We start from the raw sequence: 22,723 nt of genomic DNA, 5'->3' as shown, positions 1-22,723 counted from the left end.
ACCTCATCCCAATACTGTATTTATTTATCTTGCTCCTTTGCACCCCAGTATCTCTACTTGCACATTCATCTTCTGTACATCTGTCACGCCATTGTTTAATTGGTATATTGTAATTACTTCGCCACCATGGCCTATTTATTGCCTTACCTCCCTTATCTTACCTCATTTGCACACACTGTATATAGACTTTTCGAACTGTATTATTGACTGCTTGTTTATTCCATATGTAACTCTGTGTTACTGTATGTGTCAAACTGCTTTGTTTTATCTTGGCCAGGTCGCAGTTGTAAATGAGAACTTGTTCTCAACTAGCCTACCTGGTTAAATAAAGGTGAAATAAAAATGCGAAATTTTTTTAATAGGAGAATCAATGATGCACAGTATATGGGTAGCCAGCTGCCTTGTTTCACATCATTAGTGGAACAAGGCAGCTGGGCACACCATGTCATTTCAACGTGGATAATAGGGTAATATTTGGTTGATGCTGATAAATGAGATTACAACCTACATTCACCCACTCAAAAAGACAGCCAAAAGTATAGTTATTACTATGCTTTCAACAATCTGCAAGCACAACCAAATTCCAATGGAAAAACAATTTATGATTTTTGGGTTTAGTTGTCACCCAAATGTCTATCACTGCACTTTCAACCATTTTAAAGAACTGCCCAGAAACTCTTCTCATTTAGAAAACAGCCTGTGTGGCATCGATATATGAATCAAACATTTATTCTGTGAAAATTGTGTTGTGGAAATACTAACCAGAAAGGATGAGAGACTGTGTAGATTCTTCAAACAACAATTTTATTATAAGATTTGCAAATCTGGAGCAATTAACAATCAATCAATGGTGCAGAGTTAAGGCTCAACGAACAAGAGTTGGGTCTCAGCTTTTATAACCTTTGTCTACATGGCAGTTTAGCAAGTGTGTGGGAACATAGCGTACAAACAAGTGATAACGCCAGTTTTGTTACTATCTAGCTGCTTCTGCTCAAGCTAGCCTCTTCTCTTCATATCTGCACACAGCTGTGCCGTTGAAAGATATGAGAAGAACAGGATGGACTCACTGTTGTCACTCTCAGACGGCCCTTTGTCTTTGGCCGCGTGACCACATTACACAAAGACAAGAGTGGAAGAACACTAGCTTCTTCTTACATGACAAAAACAGACAGTGGAAATGTACAGGTTTAAGGCTTATAGAGCACATGTGAATAACAGAGTTTGTAATTTTCCCACCATATTCCTCCCCTTTGAGACTAATCTCAATTTACAACAAAATTACAAGTAAGCATGTAAATAATAATTCATAATGTAAGCCAATTATGTCATAATCTAAGCTAAATTTAGCTCAATTTTAACCATTGTAGGAGAGGACTTCTGTTGAGCAACTGAGGTTTTTTCCTTCACATGGTGCAAAACATTCTTAAACAGTTACACAGGAGTATACTCTTCGTCTGTACAAAGAAGACGATCATGATGTTGATGCATCGATTTTCTTAAACAATTGGGTGGCTATTGTTTGCTGGACTCCAGTCCTGAGCCTGCCGTTGGCTCGAGCTGGAGCGGCTGTTATTTATGTCCCGCCGTGGGACTATGCAAGAAGTGCACTCTCCCTTTAAAAAGCACAGCAACGTTCAAATGGGAATACAATGTCAGATATGTTTACTTATACAATGTGCTATCACTGTGCATCATCAAATCAAAGTTTATTGGTTGTGTACACAGATTTGCAGGTGTTATAGCAGGTGTAGCGTAATGCTTATGTTACTAGCTCCAACAGTGCAGTACAATGTCTCGCAAATACAATAGAAATACACAAATAATCAAAAATCTAATGAAGAAATAACAATCCAAAATATATGTGTGAGAATCCAGAATATAAATACATGGTGTGTGTATAGAAAATATATATTTTGGAAAAGAAAATGTACAGTAGTAAGTATATTAGGATGAGCTATGGCGAGAATACAATGTATACATAGACAGTGAGTAAACAACAATAAATAAATGAAATAAGAAGTGACCAGCGTTCAATGACTATATATACACTGACTGTGCAAAACATGAAGGACTCATGGTCTTTCCATGATATCGTGAAAGCTATGATCCCTTATTGATGTCACTTCTTAAATCTACTTCAATCAGTGTTGATGAAGGGAAGAGGACAGGTTAAAGAAAGTTTTAAGCCTTGAGACATGGATTGTGTATGTGTGCCATTCAGAGGGTGAATGGGCAAGACAAAAATATTTAAGTGCCTTTGAACAGAGTATGGTAGTAGGTGCCAGGCGCACAGGTTTGTTTGAAGAACTGCAATGCTGCTGAGTTTCACACTCAATAGTTTCCTGTGTGTATCAAGATTGGTCCACCACCCAAAGGACATCCAACTATCTTTTTCTGCAATTTTACACATTTTGCCATTGCTTATGCAGAGTTTTTATGCTGTCTGAGTGACTCAAACATAACTAAATCAATGGGGGTCACGTGCCATGACATTTTGGGAAATTTAAATTGTCCCTGACTGTCTAGTTATTTTGGTGATTGTTAGTTGTCAAAGATGATCTTATTTAAAAATGTATAGCTCCATTATCTTTACATACTTTATCTGGTTTTAGTCTTAAGTTTACACCCTGAAAACATTTTACCATCTCAAATTATTTTCTACTAAATATATTTTTGGGAGTAGTGGCAAAGTTTTATGAATATAGGGAAAACACTGATGCAAGTGAAGTTTTAGATTTTACAGAGAGTATTACAGCAACTGTGAAGATCTCTATAGACCTGAGATGACCTACACTACTGGTCAAAAGTTTTACAACACCTATTCATTCAAGGTTTTGTTTCTTCTTTTTACTAGTTTCTACATTGTAGAATAATAGTGAAGACACCAAAACTATGAAAGAACATGTGGAATCATGTAATAAGCAAAAAAGTGTTTAACAAATCAAAATATATTTTATATTTGAGATTCTTCAAATAGCCATCCTTTGCCTTGATGACAGCTTTGCACACTCTTGGCATTCTCTCAACCAGCCAACCAGTCACCAGGAGTGCTAAGATGAAACTGGCTCTCATAAGGACCGCCACAGGAATGGAAGACCAAGAGTTACCTCTGCAGAGGATAAGTTAATTATCGTTACCAGCGTCAGAAATTGCAGCCCAAATAAATGCTTCACAGAGTTCAAGTAACAGACACATGTCAACATCAACTGTTCAGAGGACACTGTGTGAATCAGGCCTTCATGGTCGAATTTCTGCAAAGAAACCACTACTAAAGGACACCAATAAGAAGAAGATACTTGCTTGGGCCAAGAAACACAAGCAATGGACATTAGAACAGTGGAAATTTGTCCTTTGGTCTGGATTCCAAATTGCCGATTTTTTTTTTGTTGGTTCCAACTGCCGTGTCTTTGTGAAACACAGTGTGTGTGAACGGATAATCTCTGCATGTGTGTTTCCCACCGTGAAGCATGGAGGAGGAGGTGTTATGGTGTGGAGGTGCTTTGCTGGTGACACTGTCAGTTATTTATTTAGAATTCAAGGCACAGTTAACATGCATGGCTACCACAGCATTCTGCAGCGATATGCCATCCCATCTGGTTTGGGTTTAGTGGAACTATCATTTGTTTTTCGACAGGACAATGACCTCCAGGCTGTGTAAGGGCTATTTGACTGAGAAGGAGAGGGATGGAGTGCTGCATCAGATGACCTGGCCTCCACAATCCCCCGACCTCAACCAAATTGAGATGGTTTGGGATGAGTCGGACCGCAGAGTGAAGGAAAAGCAGTCAACAAGTGCTCAGCATATGTGGGAAGTCCTTCAAGACTGTTGGAAAAGCAGCATTCCAGGTGAAGCTGGTTGAAAGAATGCCAAGAATGTGCAAAGGGTGGCTATTTGAAGAATCTCAAATATTTTCATTTGTTTAACACTTTTTTGGGTTACTACATGATTCCATATGTGCTATGTCATAGTTTTGATGTAGTAAAAATAAAGAAAAATCCTTGAATGAGTAGGTGTTCTAAAACTTTTGACCGGTAGTGTATGCATGCTATCTTGAACATATGATTACATTAAAATAATTGTATAGTTACAGTAACCTCAATGTGGCTATGGATGTGTTACTCATTTTAAGGTTGAATGTTACATTAGTTTGTAAGATAGCCTATGGTTTCATGGGCTGAAATAAAAGATCCCAGAAATGTTCCATATGCACAAAAAGCTTATTTTTCTCAAATTTTGTGTACAAATGTATTTACATCCCTGTTAGTGAGCATTTCTCCATTGCTAAAATAATCCATCCACCTGACAGGTGTGGCATATCAAGAAGCTGATTAAACAGCATGTTCATGAAGCATGTGCCCCTTGTGCTGGGAACAATAAAAGGCCACTCTAAAACACAATGCCACAGATGTCTCAAGTTTTGAGGGGGTGTGCAATTGGCATGCTGACGGCAGGAATGTCCACCAGAGCTGTTGCCAGATAATTCAATCTTAATTTCTCTACTATAAGCCGCCGCCAACGTTGTTTTAGAAAATTTGACAGCACATCCAACTGGCCTCACAACTGCATACCACACGTAAACATGCCAGCCAGCCCATGCCAGCCCTGGACCTCCACATCAGGCTTCTTCACCTGAGACAGCTGATGAAACTGGGTTTGCACAATCAAAGAATTTCTGCACAAACCGTCTCAGGGAAGCTCATCTGCGTGGTCATCGTCCTCACAAGGGTCTTGATCTGACTGCAGTTCGGTATCGTAACCAACTTCAGTGGGCAAATGCTCAACTTTGATGGCCACTGGCACACTGGAGAAGTGTGCTCATCATGGATGAATCCCGGTTTCAACTATACCAGGCAGATTGCAGACACCGTGAATGGAGACGTGTGGGTGAATGGGTTTGCTGATGTCAACTTTGAACAGAGTTGCCAAATGGTGAGGTTATGGTATGGGCAGGCATACGCTATGGACAATTAACACAATTTCATTTTATCGTGACGAGCTCCTGAGGGCCATTGTCGTGCCATTCATCCGCCGCCATCACCTCATGTTTCAGCATGATAATGCACGGCCACATGTTGCAAGGATCTGTACACAATTCAAATTTCCCAGTTCTTCCATGGCCTGCATAGTCACCAGACATGTCACCAATTGAACATGTTTGGGATGCTCTGGATCAACGTGTATGGCAGTGTGTTCCAGTTCCCGCCAATATCCAGCAACTTCGCACAGCCATTGAAGAGTGGGACAACATTCCACAGGCCACAATCAACAGCCTTATCAACTCTATGTGAAGGAGATCTCGTGCTGCATGAGACAAATGGGCACACCAGATACTGACTGTTTTTCTGACCCATGCCCCTACCTGCGACAAACAGATGCATATCTGTATTCCCAGTCATGTGAAATCCATAGATTAGGGCCTAATGAATTTATTTCAATTGACTGATTTCCTTAAATGAACTGTAACTCAGTAAAATGTTTGAAATTGTTGCATGTTGCTTTTTACATTTTTCGTCAGTATATTTAGTTAAGTGGAGATCTCTCAATCATTCTCACTATAGCATAATGGTAATCGTCAGTAACACAGCTAAGGCCTAGGGTTTCAAGTCTAGGTCCAAGAGGATTCTAAATCGCTTCTACCCCCAAGCCATAAACCTCATGAACAGCTAATCAAAAGCCCCCCCCCGGAACGCTGCTGCTACTCTCTTATTATCTATGCATAGTCACTTTAATAACTCTACCTACATGTACATATCACCTCAATTACCTCGACACTGGTGCCCCCGCACATTGACATTGACTCTGTACCGGTACTCCCTGTATATAGCCCCGCTATTGTAAAGTTCATGGAGAATAAGAGCACCTCCTCCCAGCTGCCCACTGCTCTGAGGCTATGAAACACTGTTACCACCGATAAATCCACTATATTTGAGAATTCAATAAGCATTTCTCTACGGCTGGCCATGCTTTCCACCTGGCTACCCCTACCCCGGTCAACTGCCCGGCACCCTCCACAGCAAACGCCAAAGCCCCCACCATTTCTCCTTCACCCAAATCCAGATAGCTGATGTTCTGAAAGAGCTGCAAAATCTGGACCCATACAAATCACACGGGCTAGGCAATCTGGACCCTCTCTTTCTAAAATGATCTGTCGAAATTGTTGCAACCCCTATTACTAGCCTGTTCAACCTCTCTTTTGTATCGTCTGAGATTCCCAAAGATTGGAAAGCTGCCGCGGTCATCCCCCTCTTCAAAGGGGGTGACACTCTAGACCCAAACTGCTACAGACCTATATCTATCCTACCCTGTCTTTCTAAGGTCTTCGAAAGCCAAGTTAACAAACAGATTACCGACCATTTCGAATCCCACTGTACCTTCTCCGCTATGCAATCTGGTTTCAGAGCTGGTCATGGGTGCACCTCAGCCACGCTCAAGGTCCTAAACGACATCATAACCGCCATCGATAAGAGACATTACTGTGAAGCCGTATTCATCGACCTGGCCAAGGCTTTCGACTCTGTCAATCACCACATTCTTATTGGCAGACTCGACAGCCTTGGTTTCTCAAATGATTGCCTCGCCTGGTTTACCAACTACTTCTCTGATAGAGTTCAGTGTGTCAAATCGGAGGGCCTGTTGTCCGGACCTCTGGCAGTCTCTATGGGTGTGCCACAGGGTTCAATTATCGGGCCTACTCTCTTCTCTGTATACATCAATGATGTTGCTCTTGCTGCTGGTGAATCTCTGATCCACCTCTACGCAGACGACACCATTCTGTATACTTCTGGCCCCTCTTTGGACACTGTGTTAACTAACCTCCAGACGAGCTTCAATGCCATACAACTCTCCTCCCGTGGCCTCCAACTGCTCTTAAACACAGGTAAAACTAAATGCATGATATTCAATCGATCACTGTCCGCACCTGCTCGCCCGTCCAGCATCACTACTCTGGACGGCTCTGACTTAGAATATGTGGACAACTACAAATACCTGAGTGTCTGGTTAGACTGTTAACTCTCCTTCCAGACTCACATTAAGCATCTCCAATCCAAAATTAAATCTAGAATCGGCTTTCTATATCGCAACAAAGCAACCTTTACTCATGCTGCCAAACACACCCTCGTAAAACTGACCATCCTACCGATCCTCGACTTCGGTGATGTCATCTATAAAATAGCCTCCAACACTCTACTCAACAAACTGGATGCAGTCTATCACAGTGCCATCCGTTTTGTCACCAAAGCCCCATACACTACCCACCATTGCGACCTGTAGGTCTCGGTGGTGGTCCTCGCTTCATACTCGTCGCCAAACCCACTGGCTACAGGTTATCTACAAGTCTCTGCTAGGTAAAGCCCCGCCTTATCTCAGCTCACTGGTCACCATAGCAGCACCCACTCGTAGCATGCGCTCCAGCAGGTATATCTCACTGGTCACCCCCAAAGCTAATTCCTCCTTTGGCAGCCTTTCCTTCCAGTTCTCTGCTGCCAATGACTGGAACGAACTGCAAAAATCTCTGAAGCTGGAGACTCATATATTCCTCACTAGCTTTAAGCACCAGCTGTCAGAGCAGCTCACAGATCACTGCACCTGTACATAGCCCATCTGTAAACAGCCCATCTATCTACCTACCTCATCCCCATACTGTATTTATTTATTTATTTATCTTGCTCCTTTGCACCCCAGTATCTCTACTTGCACATTCATCTTCTGCACATCTACCATTCCAGTGTTTAATTGCTATATTGTAATTACTTCGCCACCATGGCCTGTTTATTGCCTTAACTTACCTCATTTGCACTCACTGTATATAGACTTTTTGTTTTCTTTTGTTCTACTGTATTATTGACTGTATGTTTTGTTTATTCCATGTGTAACTCTGTGTTGTTGTATGTGTTGAATTGCTATGCTTTATCTTGGCCAGGTCGCAGTTGCAAATGATAACTTGTTCTCAACTAACCTACCTGGTTAAATAAAGGTGAAATTAAAAAATGTCATTTATTGCTGCTTTTTAATGATTTGTTATTCTTATTTTTAATTTTTTTGGTATTTTATTAACTGCATTGTTGGTTAAGGGCTTGTAAGTAAGAATTTCACTGTAATGTGACATTTGATTTAAGCTGGGAAAGATTAAAACCCTGGATGGGAGATCAGCTGTAAATAGATCAATTCTTCAGTAGGAGGTGCTGTCCAGCATATTGTATTTTTTTTCGGATAGTGGATATAATGTTAAAGATCTGACATTGTTTTAAAGATACAAATTCAACCTATATCAAAATTTGGTTGCTATGATGACACAATCCTGTGGTTGAAAGCTGAAAATGTCTAAGTATTCAAGCCCTATGTTACGGCAAGCCTATTAAGTTCAAATAAAATTGTATTTGTGACATGCGCCGAATACAACAGGTGTAAACCTTACAGTGAAATGCTTACTTACAAGCATATCAAATTGTATTGGTCACATACACAAGCCCTTAACCAACAATGCAGTAACCAACAACATTGATTACTTTTTTTCAAATCCAATGTATTTGTCACATGCGCCGAATACAACAGGTGTAAACCTTACCGTGAAATGCTTACTTACATGCCCTTAAAACCTCTTCAGCGTCTCGTCCCGTCAGCGGGATCAAAATCCAGGGAAAACTCCTAGCGACATTAGCATAACGAAATTTAATTTTAAAAAAAATTCAAATATAGGACTGTCTCATATCGTTTTATAGATACACCTCTCCTGAATCAACCCACGTCGTCCGATTTCAAAAAGGTTTTACAGGAAAAGCAAATCATTAGATTATGTTAGAGGAGTCCATCGTAAAAGCAGCAACATAGCCATTTTCCGACCAACCACATGCATCACAAATAACCAAAAAACAGCTAAATGCAGCACTAACCTTTTACAAACTTCATCAGATGACACACCTAGGACATCATGTTACACAATGCATGCATTCTTTTGTTCAATAAAGTTCATATTTATATATGAAAACAGCATTTTACATCGGCGTCTGACGTTGACTAACTATTTTCCCGTCAAATGCAATCCAGGGAAACAGAGCTACAATTTACTGAATTACTATTCGAAAACATGTTTAAAATGTAATATTGTCATTCTAAGATTTATAGATGAATATCTCTTGAAAGCACCTGTCATACCAGATTTAAAAATAACTTTACTGGGTAATCACACTTAGCGATAAAAGGGGATGCGATACTCAGAAAATGAGCTAGTAAATACAGCTCGGCGCCATCTTGGAACAATCGCATATCACATCTAATGTTGTATAATATTGTCAATAATCCCTTACCTTTAGTTGTCTTCATCAGAAAGCACTTCCAGGAATCCCAGGTCCACAACAGATGTATTTTCGGTCGAAAAAGTCCATCCTTTATGTTCCATTAGCTTGCTGTTGTTAGCGCGTCTGAATGGTGTATCCAAATACTCTCCAGGGCGCGCCACAGCCGTTTCGAAATAAAACATTTTTTTCCCATTTAGGTTCGTTCAAACATGTCAAACGTTGTATAACATAAATCTTCAGGGCCTGTTTCAACAAGAGAGCCAATAAGATTCGAGGGGGATGATTGCATTGTGTTTCAAACCGTTTCCAAAGGTGGGGGTAGACAGGGCCGCCGGCGTCATAATGGTGATGGCCCTCCCCCTGTGACCAATTTCCAACGCGTCTCATTCACTGAGTTTCGACAGTAGAAGGCTCAAAACACTTTGTAAAGACTGGCGACATCTTGTGGAAGCAATAGGAAGTGCTCAATGAACGATATCTCACGGTGTGAATAATACGCAACGACGTGAAGTTGAGTCCACAATTCAGAATTCCACTTCCTGGTTCAATCGGTCTCGGGGTTTTGACTGCCATATGAGTTCTGTTATACTCACAGACAACATTCAAACAGTTTTAGAAACTTTAGGGTGTTTTCTATCCACAGGTATTAATTATATGCATATCCTAGCTTCTGAGTCTGATTAGTAGGCCGTTGAAAATGGGCACGAATTTTTTCCAAAATGCGCTGTGGCGCCCCCTATTGTAGGGTAACGTCAAGACAATAACCAACAATGTTGATTACTTTTTTTCAAATCCAATGTAGATTTCACAGCCACATTGACAAATTATGTTGAAACATTGCTTCAACCAGTTTGTGTCCAGTGGGAGGTTCTCTTGGATGATGTGAGTTGCCCTGACCTCTTAACTACTCCTTGTTTCTCAGCTTGGCGATGAGGACTGTATCTTGCCCAGTAAGCTTCAGGCTGCACTGCAGCAGATCCTGGAGGAGAGAGGGCAGATACTGCGGCAAGACGGAGACCGCACAGGTTAGCACAGCCAACTATTCCCTTAAAACGGCCTCGTAGCCAAAACATTGATGAAACAATGTCTCCTTGTCTCCCTGTCCAGGTTGGATAAAGTGTAATTGTATAGAAAGAAATTTCTTAAAGCGTTCTTTACTCACCTCTCCATTTTGACACCATCTAATTTTATAAGTGACTATCCCCCTCCCTACCTTCTGTCCATGCAGGCCAGCAGTGTGAGCTGAGCTCCCTGGTGTCAGAGGCCTTTGTGCATTTCTTCGTGGAGCTAGTGGGCCATTATTCCCTCCACATGGGCGCCAGCGGGGCCAGGGAGCTGCAGAGGGAGAGCTTCTGTAAGTCCCACCCCTCCCGTGGGGCCCGCCAGTTCCTGCAGCTCTTCATGGACACGCAGATGTTCTCCGGCTTCATCCACGACAAAGAGTTGCGCAAGGGAGGGGGCAAAGGTCAGGGCGTGGCCTATCAGTGGCCCTGTTGTTGGAATACTTTGAGAATGCATTCTTCCTTCCTCTAAGTAATCACCTCTTACCAAAATGTATTTTCTTGTGGACCTTGTACTAAGCTTTTCTCCCCCTCCCACAGGGCTTTTTGAAGTTAGAGCTGCAGAATATTTGGCTTCAAACCCGGAGTCTGAATCTAGCGGGTTCCTCAAGGGACTCAAGGGAATTGGTTAGTAGTGCTCCGTTCATAACATCCAATGTTATGACTTTTACTGTCAAGAGTTAAATAATTTTGTCAATTTTATTTTCAGGGATGAAATTCCTACAGAAGAAGTGACAGACTGTCAGCAGTCTGGTTGAAAATGCTTCTGTAAGGGAGGATGAGAGCCATCTGCCGGATTGGCCGAGACACATGTGCTATGATGTTACAGCTATATAGATATGTACATGACTCGACCAGGACATAACGGTGTTGGGCACAGAGGTCCACAGTCCTAGATAGAGGGCTCTCTGCTTGAGACATGACCAGTCTCTTCGTATTGCCCTGAATGCATTCCAAGCTGGAGTGAAGTGCAATTGTAATTGGAGGAAAACTGGAAATGTGCATTTATGGCAAAACAAACTTCGATGAAGACTTTTGAGATGTCAGAGGAAAGGCAGGAGCAAACACCATGTACTTGTGAAATCTGCACAAAACATTTCAGCTACAGGACTCGGTATTAACTTAACAGATGTTGTGCCATGATAAACTAACCCATGCGTTTTTGTGTTTTTGCTAGTCATTTTTTATGTTTGTTTTAGCCAAGTCTTTTAAGTGTTTGGTCTCCATATTATGGATATAATGTTAATTTTAAGTTTAGTTTGGAACTCGTGTCTAGTTGGAAATGAATAAATAAGGCTACTCTTGATACCCTTCCCCACTCTGCTACAGAACAATGTAAGAATAATTATTTTTATTATGTGCATGATTGTTACTTTAAATATGACATGACATATTTTAGAGTTTTTTTTTAATTGAGGCTAATGTATGTTGTCCCTGACATTTTGATGGCCTTGACAAATCTTCCAAGTAATGTTTGGATCATTAGGATAATACATTACAATTCATATTTCTCACATATTTTGAATTTTGTATAGCTTATTCTGTAACTAAATATTTTGTTTACAATATTTTAGCTACTTTTTATGCATATTTTTGCTTTGTGAACTTCAATTGAGATTGTATGAGCCTGTTTGGATACCCTTTCCTCAGTCATTTGATAGGACGGGTGAAAGCACATATTGAACTAGACCACCTTGACTAAGGATGTGATTTTAAATGATCAGAACTGGGTCTTAATCTCATGTATCCAACATTCCAATGCACAAAGTTTGCTAAAAACATTTTTGATGTTCTCATGTGGGTTTTAAAAAGTCACAACTAGAGACCAGAAACTAACTAGTCACACCTCCTTCCTATTGACTGGAGTTGCATACTTAGTATCTTCAGAAAGTATTTACACCCCTTGACATTTTTCACATTTTGTGTTACAGCCTGAATTTAATCTTTTTACTTTTTTTGTCACTGGTCTGTCTACACACAATACCCCATTATGTGGAATTATGTTTTTAGAATTTTTTACAACTTGATGAAAAGCTGAAAATGTCAAGTATTCAACCCCTTTGTTATTAAGTTCAAATAAAAGTGTATTTGTCACATGTGCTGAATACAACAGGAGTAAACCTTACCGTGAAATTCTTACTTAGAAGCCCTTAACCAACAATGCAGATTTTTAAGTAACAAAATATTTGTTACTTTAAATATGGCATATTTTATATATTTTATTTGTATATATATATATATATATATATATATATATATATATATATATAATTCTAAAAAGTAACAAAATAACAAGAACGAGGCTATATACAAGGGTATCGAGTCAATGTGCGGGGGTACAGGTTAGTCGAGGTAATATGTTCAGGAGTAAAAGTTTGCTTAACAAGTCACACATAATAAGTTGCATGGACTCATTCTGTGTGCAATAAGTGCAGTGAATTTCAAACAGATTCAACCACAAGACCAGGGCGGTTTTCCAATGCCTCGCAAAGAAGGGCACCTATTGGTAGATGAGGAAAATAAAAAGAAGACATTGAGTATCCCTTTGAGCATGGTGAAGTTATTAATTACACTTTGGATGGTGTATCAATACACCCAGTCTATACAAAGATACAGGCGTCCTTCCTAACTCAGTTGCTGGAAAGGGAAGAAACCGCTCAGTGATTTCAACTTGAGGCCAATGGGGACTTTAAAACTGAGTTTAATGGCTGTGAAAAGATGAATCAACAACATCCTCATTACTCCATAATACTATCCAATGTAAAGAATGAAAAAAGGATGCCTGTTCAGAATAAAACATTTCAAAACATGCATCCTATTCACAACAAGGCACTAAAGTAATATTGCAAACAATTTGGCAAAGCAATTAACTTTTTGTCCTGAATACAAAGCGTTATGTCCGTGGTAAATACAATACATTACTGAGTATCGCTCTCCATATTTTCAAGCATAGTGGTGGCTGCATCATGTTGAGTATGCATGTATTCGTTAAGGACTGGGGTGTTTTTCAGGATAATAAAGAAATGGAATAGAGCTAAACACAGGAAAAATCCTAGAGGAAAACCTGGTTGTCTGCTTTTCACCAGACACCGGGAGACAAATTCACCTTTAAGTAGGACAATAACCTAAAGGCCAAATCCACACTGGAGTTGCTTACTAAGATCGTGAATGTTCCTGAGTAGTTCAGTTAGTTTTGACTTAAATCTACTTGAAAATCTATGGCAGACCTGAAAATGGTTGTCTAGCAATGATCAAGAACCAATTTAACAGATCTTGAAGAATTTTGAAAACAATAATGGGCAAATGTTGCACAATCCAGCTGTGGAAAGCTCTTAGACACTTACCCAGAAAGACTCACAGCTGTAATCGCTGCCAAAGGTGCTTCTACAAAGTATTGACTCAAGTGTGAATACTAAATTAAATTAGCAAAATTAGCCAAAATTTAAAAAAACACGTTTTCACTTTGTCATTCTGAGGTATTGTGTGTAGATGGCTGAGTTGTTTTATTTAATCCATTCAGAATGTAACAACAAAATGTGGCATAAGTCAAGGGGTATGAATACTTTCTGAAGGCACTGTAAAATATGCATCTCAACAGGTACAATTTTGAACTATTGTATGTTTTTTTATGTTATATTTTTATAAACGTGAAATGACCATCATACATGTCAAAATAAATGTGAAATGTTCGTTTGGAATTCATTCATGACTCCACTACTTCAACACGTTGGTCTCCCTGTGTCAGGTCAGGTGAGTTGTGTATTTTCTTTCCTAATGTAGTGCCATTTTTGTGGTAATTAGTCCTAGGGACCTAAGATATTACCTGATAAACACCAAATTCAGGATGCAAATGGCACGTGTTGAAAGATGTATTATTAGCTATGTTACATAATTATGAAATAGTAATTTTAGATTAAGAATCACTCCAAGGCGTAAGGGGCGCTATAAAACCAAGGGCCATAAAACACCAACGAAAGATACGTCCAGCCTTCCGGAAAACGGCAGGAGCGACCAGCTGCGTTGTTTTGCTGCTGAGACAACTAGCTAGCTAGCTAGCCATCCATCGATCGGTGCTAGCAAACAAACAACTAAACTGAATATGGCTGGAACTTCATCAGTAGCTGGTGAAGTATTTGTCGATGCCCTACCGTATTTTGACCAGGGTTATGATGCAACGGGCGTTAGAGAGGCGGTAAGTATCTGCTCCATACATAACCTGTTGCGAACTAACTAGCATCAGACATGAGCTAGCTGAGAAACGCTCAACTCCGTTTTCTTAAAGCCATTCAAAATATACAACAGAGGAAGAGTAAACAACGGAGTATACAAACAGTCAGGGGAATATATATATATAAATAAAGACCATTATCAGGTTGATTTTGCTTTTTTTGTTATAAATTATTTATATTGTTCAAATTCATTCTCACCGTTTTCCGACTCCTTTACATTTATGAATATAGAATTTAGTTCATAACTGCGGTTGATTAAGAAGAAAGGCTATGTATAGTTTTTGCTATACTTTGTAAAACCAAAGATCACATGTTCAGTATCGCGTGTGTTCTGGTGGGGAAACGGAGTCGGATACACAGACGAAAGCAACAAATTATTCCAAGTTAACTGTTTGAATAAGTGTGCCTCAATCTTCCATAATCAAAATTATACCAAATCGTTTTTCATTTTCGTGCCATATCAAAAATAACTATCAGTAGCCTAATGGGATGCTTTGCTGTTCAGCAAATGTTAAATTGTTAACGCAAGATGTGCTTACAGTCATGACCTAAACACCATACACTGAGCTAGATGTTTTTTATTCGTATTTCATTAAAGAAACGGTATACATTTTAAAGTGTTTGACCAACAAAATGTAGTTAACGTCACATTCTTTAATTTTCTTATGATTTTTACAGTTAACTTTGACCCTATACTTTTTGTTATGTGCCACTAGTAGATCATTAGTCCAGGTTGATGACCATTGCATACCATAAGATCCCCATATTATGCCATCTTAAAATATGCATGCTTCGGAGGTAGGGGCAGGTAGCCTACACACACAGGCAAAGATTTTCAGCTGGCAGGCAGACACTGGAATAAGTTTGAATGACACACAGGAAACTGATTGTGAAAAACCCAGCCGTGTTGCAGTTCTTGACACACTCCAACCGGTGAGCCTGGCACCTAATACCATACCCTCTTAAAAGGCAAATAAATATTTTGTCTTGCCCATTCAAATGATATTTTATTGGTCACATACGTGTTTAGCAGATGTTATTGCGGGTGTAACGAAATGGTTGTGTTTCTAGCTTCGACAGTGCAGTAATATTTCACAACATATACACACATCTAAGTAAAGGAAATATGGGAATGTAACCCTCTGAATGGCACACATACACAATCCATGTCTCAATGCTTAAAAATCCTTCTTTAACCTGTCTCCACCAACACTGATTGAAGTGGATTTAATAGGTGACATCAATAATGGATCATAGCTTTCACCTGGTCAGTCTGTCATGGAAATTAGTAACACCTGCTCTTTTTTTGTAGGCTCAGTGTATATTAGTGAATTTTGAAGGCACCCATATTATGCCAGTTTAAATATGTTTTGTGAGGTGTGCCACTAGTAGATCAATAATCCATTGTCATTCACATTGCAAAGCATAACATGCCCATATTTTGCCAGCTACAATATTGGAAAAATACTTGTTTGCTGTATATTACATTTGACATTTTAAGTAACCTAGTTCAATTTTAACCAGGGGTTAGAACCAGTTAAGGAATAGAACTGAAAAACCATCTCTTTTTTTGGAGGAACAGAGCCAAGAATGAAAGAAATCTATACTGCTCGGGAACAGAACTGTTATTTTAAAAGCATGGGAACTGGTTAATAACGTTATTTTACTTTCAGGCATTTTTTTCCCCGAGTACCACAAAAAAACGCAACTAAGCACATATGCAAAGACCTCAGTCACTCAAACCTATTCCAGTGTCTGCCTGCCAGCATTTCGCTACACCTGCAGTAACATATGCAAACGCATGTATGTGACAAATAAAAAAAGTATTGGGTTTGAAATCTTTGCATGTGTGTAGGCTACCTACCTCCGAAGCATGCATAGTCTATTGTAGCTACTGATGTTACAGGCGCGATTCTGAACTTTTTAGTGAAGAATTTATTAACTTTTTCAATGCTCGTTAAAGGATACTATAGTTATGTTTCACACTGGGTTTATTAACTGCAAAAAGGTAATTCGTGTTTTAATTCTGGTCACGCTCTGCAAACTCTAGGTGGCATTATGTAATTGAACTGAGTCAGGATCAATGGCTAGCTCTGGTCCAACGTTTATCCTACTCTCTGAAGTTCAGACATTCAAAGTTCCTTCATAGAAGCCGCGTCTCCGTAGGTATAATTCAGATAATGCATATAACAAGATGCCCAGCGCTCTCCTCACCCACTAAATTTGTCGCACCTTACGCTTCACTTGTCTGTCCAATGCATAGCTTGCCTGCTCCAAAAGTCTGCTCTATCCATTGGTGAAACAATTTAATGTCGAGCTAAATGTTCTAAAAAAGAGATTTAGAAAGGAACGATATAAACCGTTAACTTTTTGGGGGGGATTTCGAACCGGTTCAGAATTCTCTTTTGCTGGTCGGAACTATGGAACGGAGCGGGGAAAAATATGTTCTGTTTAAAACGAAACGATTGGACGATTTCATTTCCAACCCCTGATTTTAACATAGTAAATATGGATGGTCAACATTTTGTGACGTGCCACTAATAGATCAATAACCCATTGTCATTACCATTACAAAGTGTAACTTGCCCATATTATGCCAGTTATATTAGAAAAATGTTTTTTCATTTTACAGTGAACTGAGGTTAACTTTACTTGTATGCCTAGGCTACTAGGCCCACACAGATCATATGAAATTAATAGGGTTTCTAAATGTAATTCTATTATTACACCTAGGCTATAAAATAAGTGTGCGCGCGTTTAGGTGTGTAACATAATCTACTTTCAACAATGGTCAGGGTTCTAAGAATCCCGGATAGCACTGACCGACTCAATTGGCTCATTCGTGTTGAGTTGAGGAAAAAGTTGGTTGTATTCGATACAAGTAATTGTAGGTGCAGGAAAGCGTTTTCAGAATTCACATTTTTACGAGAATCGACCGATTAGTGACCCAATGTTTTTGCTAGCAAATCCCACGAACAGTTATCAAAACTCGACTCAGCCTCGATATAAATGAACGGAGTTGAGCGTTGCTCAGCTAGCCTGCCAGCTGAAAATCTTTGCCAGTGTGCATGTGTAGGCAACCTGCCCCTCTGAAGCTCAGGCTACTGTAGCCTACTGACGTTACAAACGTGATTCAGATATTCGATTTTTAGAGAAGAATGGATTAACTTTTCCAATGCTAGTTGGGGATACTATAGTTATCACGTTTCACATTGGCTTTATTAACTACAAAAAGGTAAAACGTGTTTTTAATCCTGGTGCTGCTCTGCACACCCAAGTTCGTTAGCTAGCTATCCCTGGCAACGTTAAACCAAGTCTCGGGAAATTAAAAGTTTTTCAAAGTCCCTCCAAAGAAGCCGCTCCTCCATGGGTATAATTCTGTGGGCCTAATTCAGATAAAACATGTCATAACAAGATGCCCAGTGCTTCAAGCCAAACTTCCTCCTCATCCTCTCTTGCTCTCTTCCCATCTGCAAAATTTCAGTCGCATCTCGTCCCTATAATTGTCTGTCCATCATGCATGTAAACAACTATAGCTTGCCTGCACCATAACAAGCTACTCTATCTGCACTGATTGGTGAAGTAGTTTAGAAAGGACAAATATAAACTGGTACTTTTTGGGGTTCATACCGTTCAGAACTTTATTTTGCAGTTTGGAAAAGTGGAAGAGAATGAAAAAAATAATGGTTCTGTTCAGAACAAAACTATTGGAAAATAATTTAGGTTCCAACCCCTGCTTTTAGGTCACCCCACAGTCACAAGTCTAGCTAGTCTACTGTACTAGTATGCTGTCAATCTGTATTATTTTCCATACACAGGCTGCAGCCTTGGTAGAGGAGGAGACTCGCCGATACAGACCCACCAAGAACTACCTCAGTTATATGCCAACACCTGATTTCACTACATTTGAAGTAAGTACCACATACACAGTTCATGCTATAAAAACAAAAAGGCATAAATTACTATGTAAACTAATGCCATGAGGCTGGCTTTTGACTGACTCGTCACTGTCAACTGTGAAATCTACGCTGCTCGACAATGACATTATGTGAAGCAAATACTAATGCTTATATCACCCATCAGACTGAAATCATGAGGAATGAGTTTGAGAGGCTAGCAGCCCGGCAGCCCCTGGAACTTCTCAGCATGAAGAGGTAAACCCAGTCTACTCTTTTGCTCAGAGCACGAACAGTCATGTTAAAAAAAGCTTGCTAACTGTCAATCCCCCATTCAGTTCTAACTTGATGCATTTAAACCCTCGTCGTCCTCTGAGTGTACACTCAACTGTTTCTGTTTCACCTGTGCAGATATGAGCTTCCAGCTCCATCATCAGGGCAGAAGAATGACATCACTGCATGGCAGGAGAGTGTGAACAACTCCATGGCTCAGCTGGAGCATCAAGCAGTGCGCATTGAGAACCTGGAACTTATGGCACACTACGGTACCAATGCATGGAAGGTCTACAATGAGTGAGTCGGTGGCTGCTGCTTGTGCCCAGTAGAGCTCTTCATTTATTTTAGTTTCCAAGAAAGCGTCAGGGGGGACAACCCAACTGATTTGAATTAAGCTAACAAATGGGGTTTGATTAGTCATTTAATTTGAGAGTAGAGGAGAGCAGTCTTTTTACATTCAGTTTAGACATGCTTGTCCTGAAGGGTAAAGTATAGATTCACAGGGATTTTTCGACTTTGCCTTAATCTTTGTCATTATTTCCACTCCACAGTAACCTGGCCTTTATGATTGAATTGGCTCAAAAAGAACTACAGAAATGTAGGTAAGTAAATGGTGTGAAAACGTTGCTTTACAATTTCCAGGTTGTGCATCACATTCCTCATGGTTAGCTTGTTTAGTAATAGTTTTGGACTCAGTCTGACACAAACTGTGTTGACAAGCTTCTGCAAGTCAATAATGAGCTTCTGCATATACAGTATATACACTGCTCAAAAAAATAAAGGGAACACTAAAATAACACATCCTAGATCTGAATGAATGAAATAATCGTATTAAATACTTTTGTCTTTACATAGTTGAATGTGCTGACAACAAAATCACACAAAAATAATCAATGGAAATCCAATTTATCAACCCATGGAGGTCTGGATTTGGAGTCACACTCAAAATTAAAGTGGAAAACCACACTACAGGCTGATCCAACTTTGATGTAATGTCAAAATGAGGCTCAGTGTGTGTGGCCTCCACGTGCCTGTATGACCTCCCTACAACGCCTGGGCATGCTCCTGATGAGGTGGCGGATGGTCTCCTGAGGGATCTCCTCCCAGACCTGGACTAAAGCATCCGCCAACTCCTGGACAGTCTGTGGTGCAATGTGGCGTTGGTGGATGGAGCGAGACATGATGTCCCAGATGTGCTCAATTGGATTCAGGTCTGGGGAACGGGCGGGCCAGTCCATAGCATCAATGCCTTCCTCTTGCAGGAACTGCTGACATACTCCAGCCACATGAGGTCTAGCATTGTCTTGCATTAGGAGGAACCCAGGGCCAACCGCACCAGCATATGGTCTCACAAGGGGTCTGAGGATCTCATCTCGGTACCTAATGGCAGTCAGGCTACCTCTGGCGAGCACATGGAGGGCTGTGCGGCCCCCCAAAGAAATGCCACCCCACACCATGACTGACCCACCGCCAAACTGGTCATGCTGGAGGATGTTGCAGGCAGCAGAACGTTCTCCACGGCATCTCCAGACTCTGTCACGTGCTCAGTGTGAACCTGCTTTCATCTGTGATTGGCAAATTCGCCACTGGTGCCCATCTTGGTGTTCTCTGGCAGATGCCAAACGTCCTGCACGGTGTTGGGCTGTAAGCACAACCCCCACCTGTGGGCGTCAGGCCCTCATACCACCCTCATGGAGTCTGTTTCTGACCGTTTGAGCAGACACATGCACATTTGTGGCCTGCTGGAGGTCATTTTGCAGGGCCCTGGCAGTGCTCCTCCTGCTCCTCCTTGCACAAAAGCGGAGGTAGCGGTCCTGCTGCTGGGTTGTTGCCCTCCTACGGCCTCCTCCACGTCTCCTGATGTACTGGCCTGTCTCCTGGTAGCGCCTCCATGCTCTGGACACTACGCTGACAGACACAGCAAACCTTCTTGCCACAGCTCGCATTGATGTGCCATCCTGGATGCGCTGCACTACCTGAGCCACTTGTGTGGGTTGTAGACTCCGTCTCATGCTACCACTAGAGTGAAAGCACCGCCAGCATTCAAAAGTGACCAAAACATCAGCCAGGAAGCATAGGAACTGAGAAGTGGTCTGTGGTCACCACCTGCAGAACCACTCCTTTATTGGGGGTGTCTTGCTAATTGCCTATAATTTCCACCTGTTGTCTATTCCATTTGCACAACAGCATGTGAAATGTATGGTCAATCAGTGTTGCTTCCTAAGTGGACAGTTTGATTTCACAGAAGTGTGATTGACTTGGAGTTACATTGTGTTAAGTGTTCCCTTTATTTTTTTGAGCAGTGTATTTTTCACAACATTTTCTGGTGTGTCATTTATACAGAAAGCAGATTCAGGACTTGAACTGGCAACGGAAGAATGATCAGCTTGCAGGCGGGGCCAAGCTGAGAGAGCTGGAGTCAAAGTCAGTTCTGTAAATGCTGTATTTTTCATTATTGTTCTCTCAACTGTGGTATGATTTCTAAATCCATGCCATCTCTCTTGTAACAGTTGGGTGTCCCTCGTAAGTAAGAACTATGAGATTGAACGTGCCATCGTCCAGTTGGAGAATGAAGTTGGACAGCTCAAACAGCAGCGTGGTGACGAGAACAAGGAAAACATTCGACAGGACTTCTAGAAACAGAACCTTGCAGAAGAGACATTTTACAAGAAAGGAAATGTTGAGCTTGCAGCTGAGAACAACGAAAACCAATGTGAAAAGAACAGGACTATCCCTCCAGACTTTAAGAACCTAGTTGCCTTGGCTGCACAGCTTCTTATGACAGTCTTTACATTAGTCTCAGACAGTGACCGTTGGAAAACTATTGGTCCTGTGTAGAGCATATTTGGTGTACCTCGATCACTTCAGAGGTGAAGTCTGATTTAGTGTTTTTATTTTATTTATCAATGCTTGTCAATTTGAGTCATTCTAAAATGAGGTAGTTAATAACTAATGATGCGGTCTACAAAAGTCACTTGATTTCTTAACATTAAGACAGTTGAAGTCATAGGTTCACATACACCTTAGCCAAATACATTTAAACTCAGTTTTTTGCAATTCTTGACATTTAATCCCTGTAAAAATTCCCTGTTTTAGGTCGATTAGGATCACCACTTTATTTTAAAAATGTGACATGTCAGAATAATATTAGAGAATGATTCCTTTCATCACATTCCCAGTGGGTCAGAAGTTTACATGTACTCAATTAGTATTTGGTAGCATTGCCTTTAAATTGTTTAACTTACGTCAAGCGTTTTGGGTAGCCTTCCACAATAAGTTGGGTGAATTTTGGCCCATTCCTCCTGACAGAGCTGGTGTAGCTGAGTCAGGTTTGTAGGCCTCCTTGCTTGCACACACTTTTTCAGTTCTACCCAGAAATTTATGGGATTGAGGTCAGGGCTTTGTGATGGCCACTCCAATACCCTGACTTTGTTGTCCTTAAGCTATTTTGCCACAACTTTGGAAGTATGCTTGGGGTCATTGTCCATTTGGAAGACCCATTTGCGACCAAGCTTTAACTTCTTAACTGATGTCTTGAGGTGTTGCTTCAATATATCCACATCATTTTCCCTCCTCATCATCCCATCTATTTTGTGAAGCGCACCAGTCCCTCCTGCAGCAAAGCACCCCCACAACATGATGCTACCTCCCCCGTGCTTCACGGTTGGGATGGTGTTCTTTGGCTTGCAAGCCTCACCCTTTTTCCTCCAAACATAACGATGGTCATTATGGCCAAACAGTTATATTTTTGTTTCATCAGACCAGAGGACATTTCTCTAAAAAATACGATCTTTGTCCCCATATGCAGTTGCAAACCGTAGTCTCTTTTTTATGGCAGTTTTGGAGCAGTGCCTTCTTCCTTGCTGAGCGGCCTTTCAGGTTATGTCGATATAGGACTCGTTTTACTGTGGATAGATACTTTTGTACCGGTTTCCTCCAGCATCTTCACAAGGTCCTTTGCTGT

The 22,723-nt window shown here is 40.7% G+C and overlaps 2 protein-coding genes across 6 annotated transcripts in view; both read left to right on the top strand.

Annotated features, from left to right (window-relative positions):
• The window catches only part of LOC106572026 (DENN domain-containing protein 2C), a 42,648-nt gene extending 30,067 nt beyond the window's left edge, over positions 1–12,581 (top strand). For all 5 annotated transcript variants that reach the window (XM_014145727.2, XM_014145729.2, XM_014145730.2 and 2 more), the window contains 4 exons: positions 10,220–10,322; positions 10,526–10,762; positions 10,899–10,985; positions 11,068–12,581. In XM_014145727.2, coding sequence (XP_014001202.1) covers positions 10,220–10,322; positions 10,526–10,762; positions 10,899–10,985; positions 11,068–11,093 — 453 coding nt within the window. In that variant the 3' untranslated portion in view covers positions 11,094–12,581. The remainder of the gene's footprint in view (positions 1–10,219; positions 10,323–10,525; positions 10,763–10,898; positions 10,986–11,067) is intronic.
• A 1,729-nt stretch (positions 12,582–14,310) lies between these two features.
• Positions 14,311–21,471, top strand: LOC106572027 (BCAS2 pre-mRNA processing factor). Its single transcript, XM_014145732.2, has 7 exons — positions 14,311–14,550; positions 18,406–18,498; positions 18,671–18,741; positions 18,895–19,056; positions 19,311–19,361; positions 21,103–21,183; positions 21,270–21,471. Exons 1-7 carry the CDS (start codon positions 14,458–14,460, stop codon positions 21,394–21,396), a joined length of 678 nt encoding a protein of 225 aa, XP_014001207.1. The 5' UTR covers positions 14,311–14,457; the 3' UTR covers positions 21,397–21,471.
• Positions 21,472–22,723: the final 1,252 nt, after the last annotated feature.

The sequence above is a fragment of the Salmo salar genome, chromosome ssa15, assembly GCF_905237065.1.
Source record: "Salmo salar chromosome ssa15, Ssal_v3.1, whole genome shotgun sequence".
NCBI classification, from domain to species: Eukaryota; Metazoa; Chordata; class Actinopteri; order Salmoniformes; family Salmonidae; genus Salmo; species Salmo salar.
The sequence above is the reverse complement of the archived record's forward strand: the minus strand, read 5'-3'. Positions and strand labels throughout refer to the sequence as shown.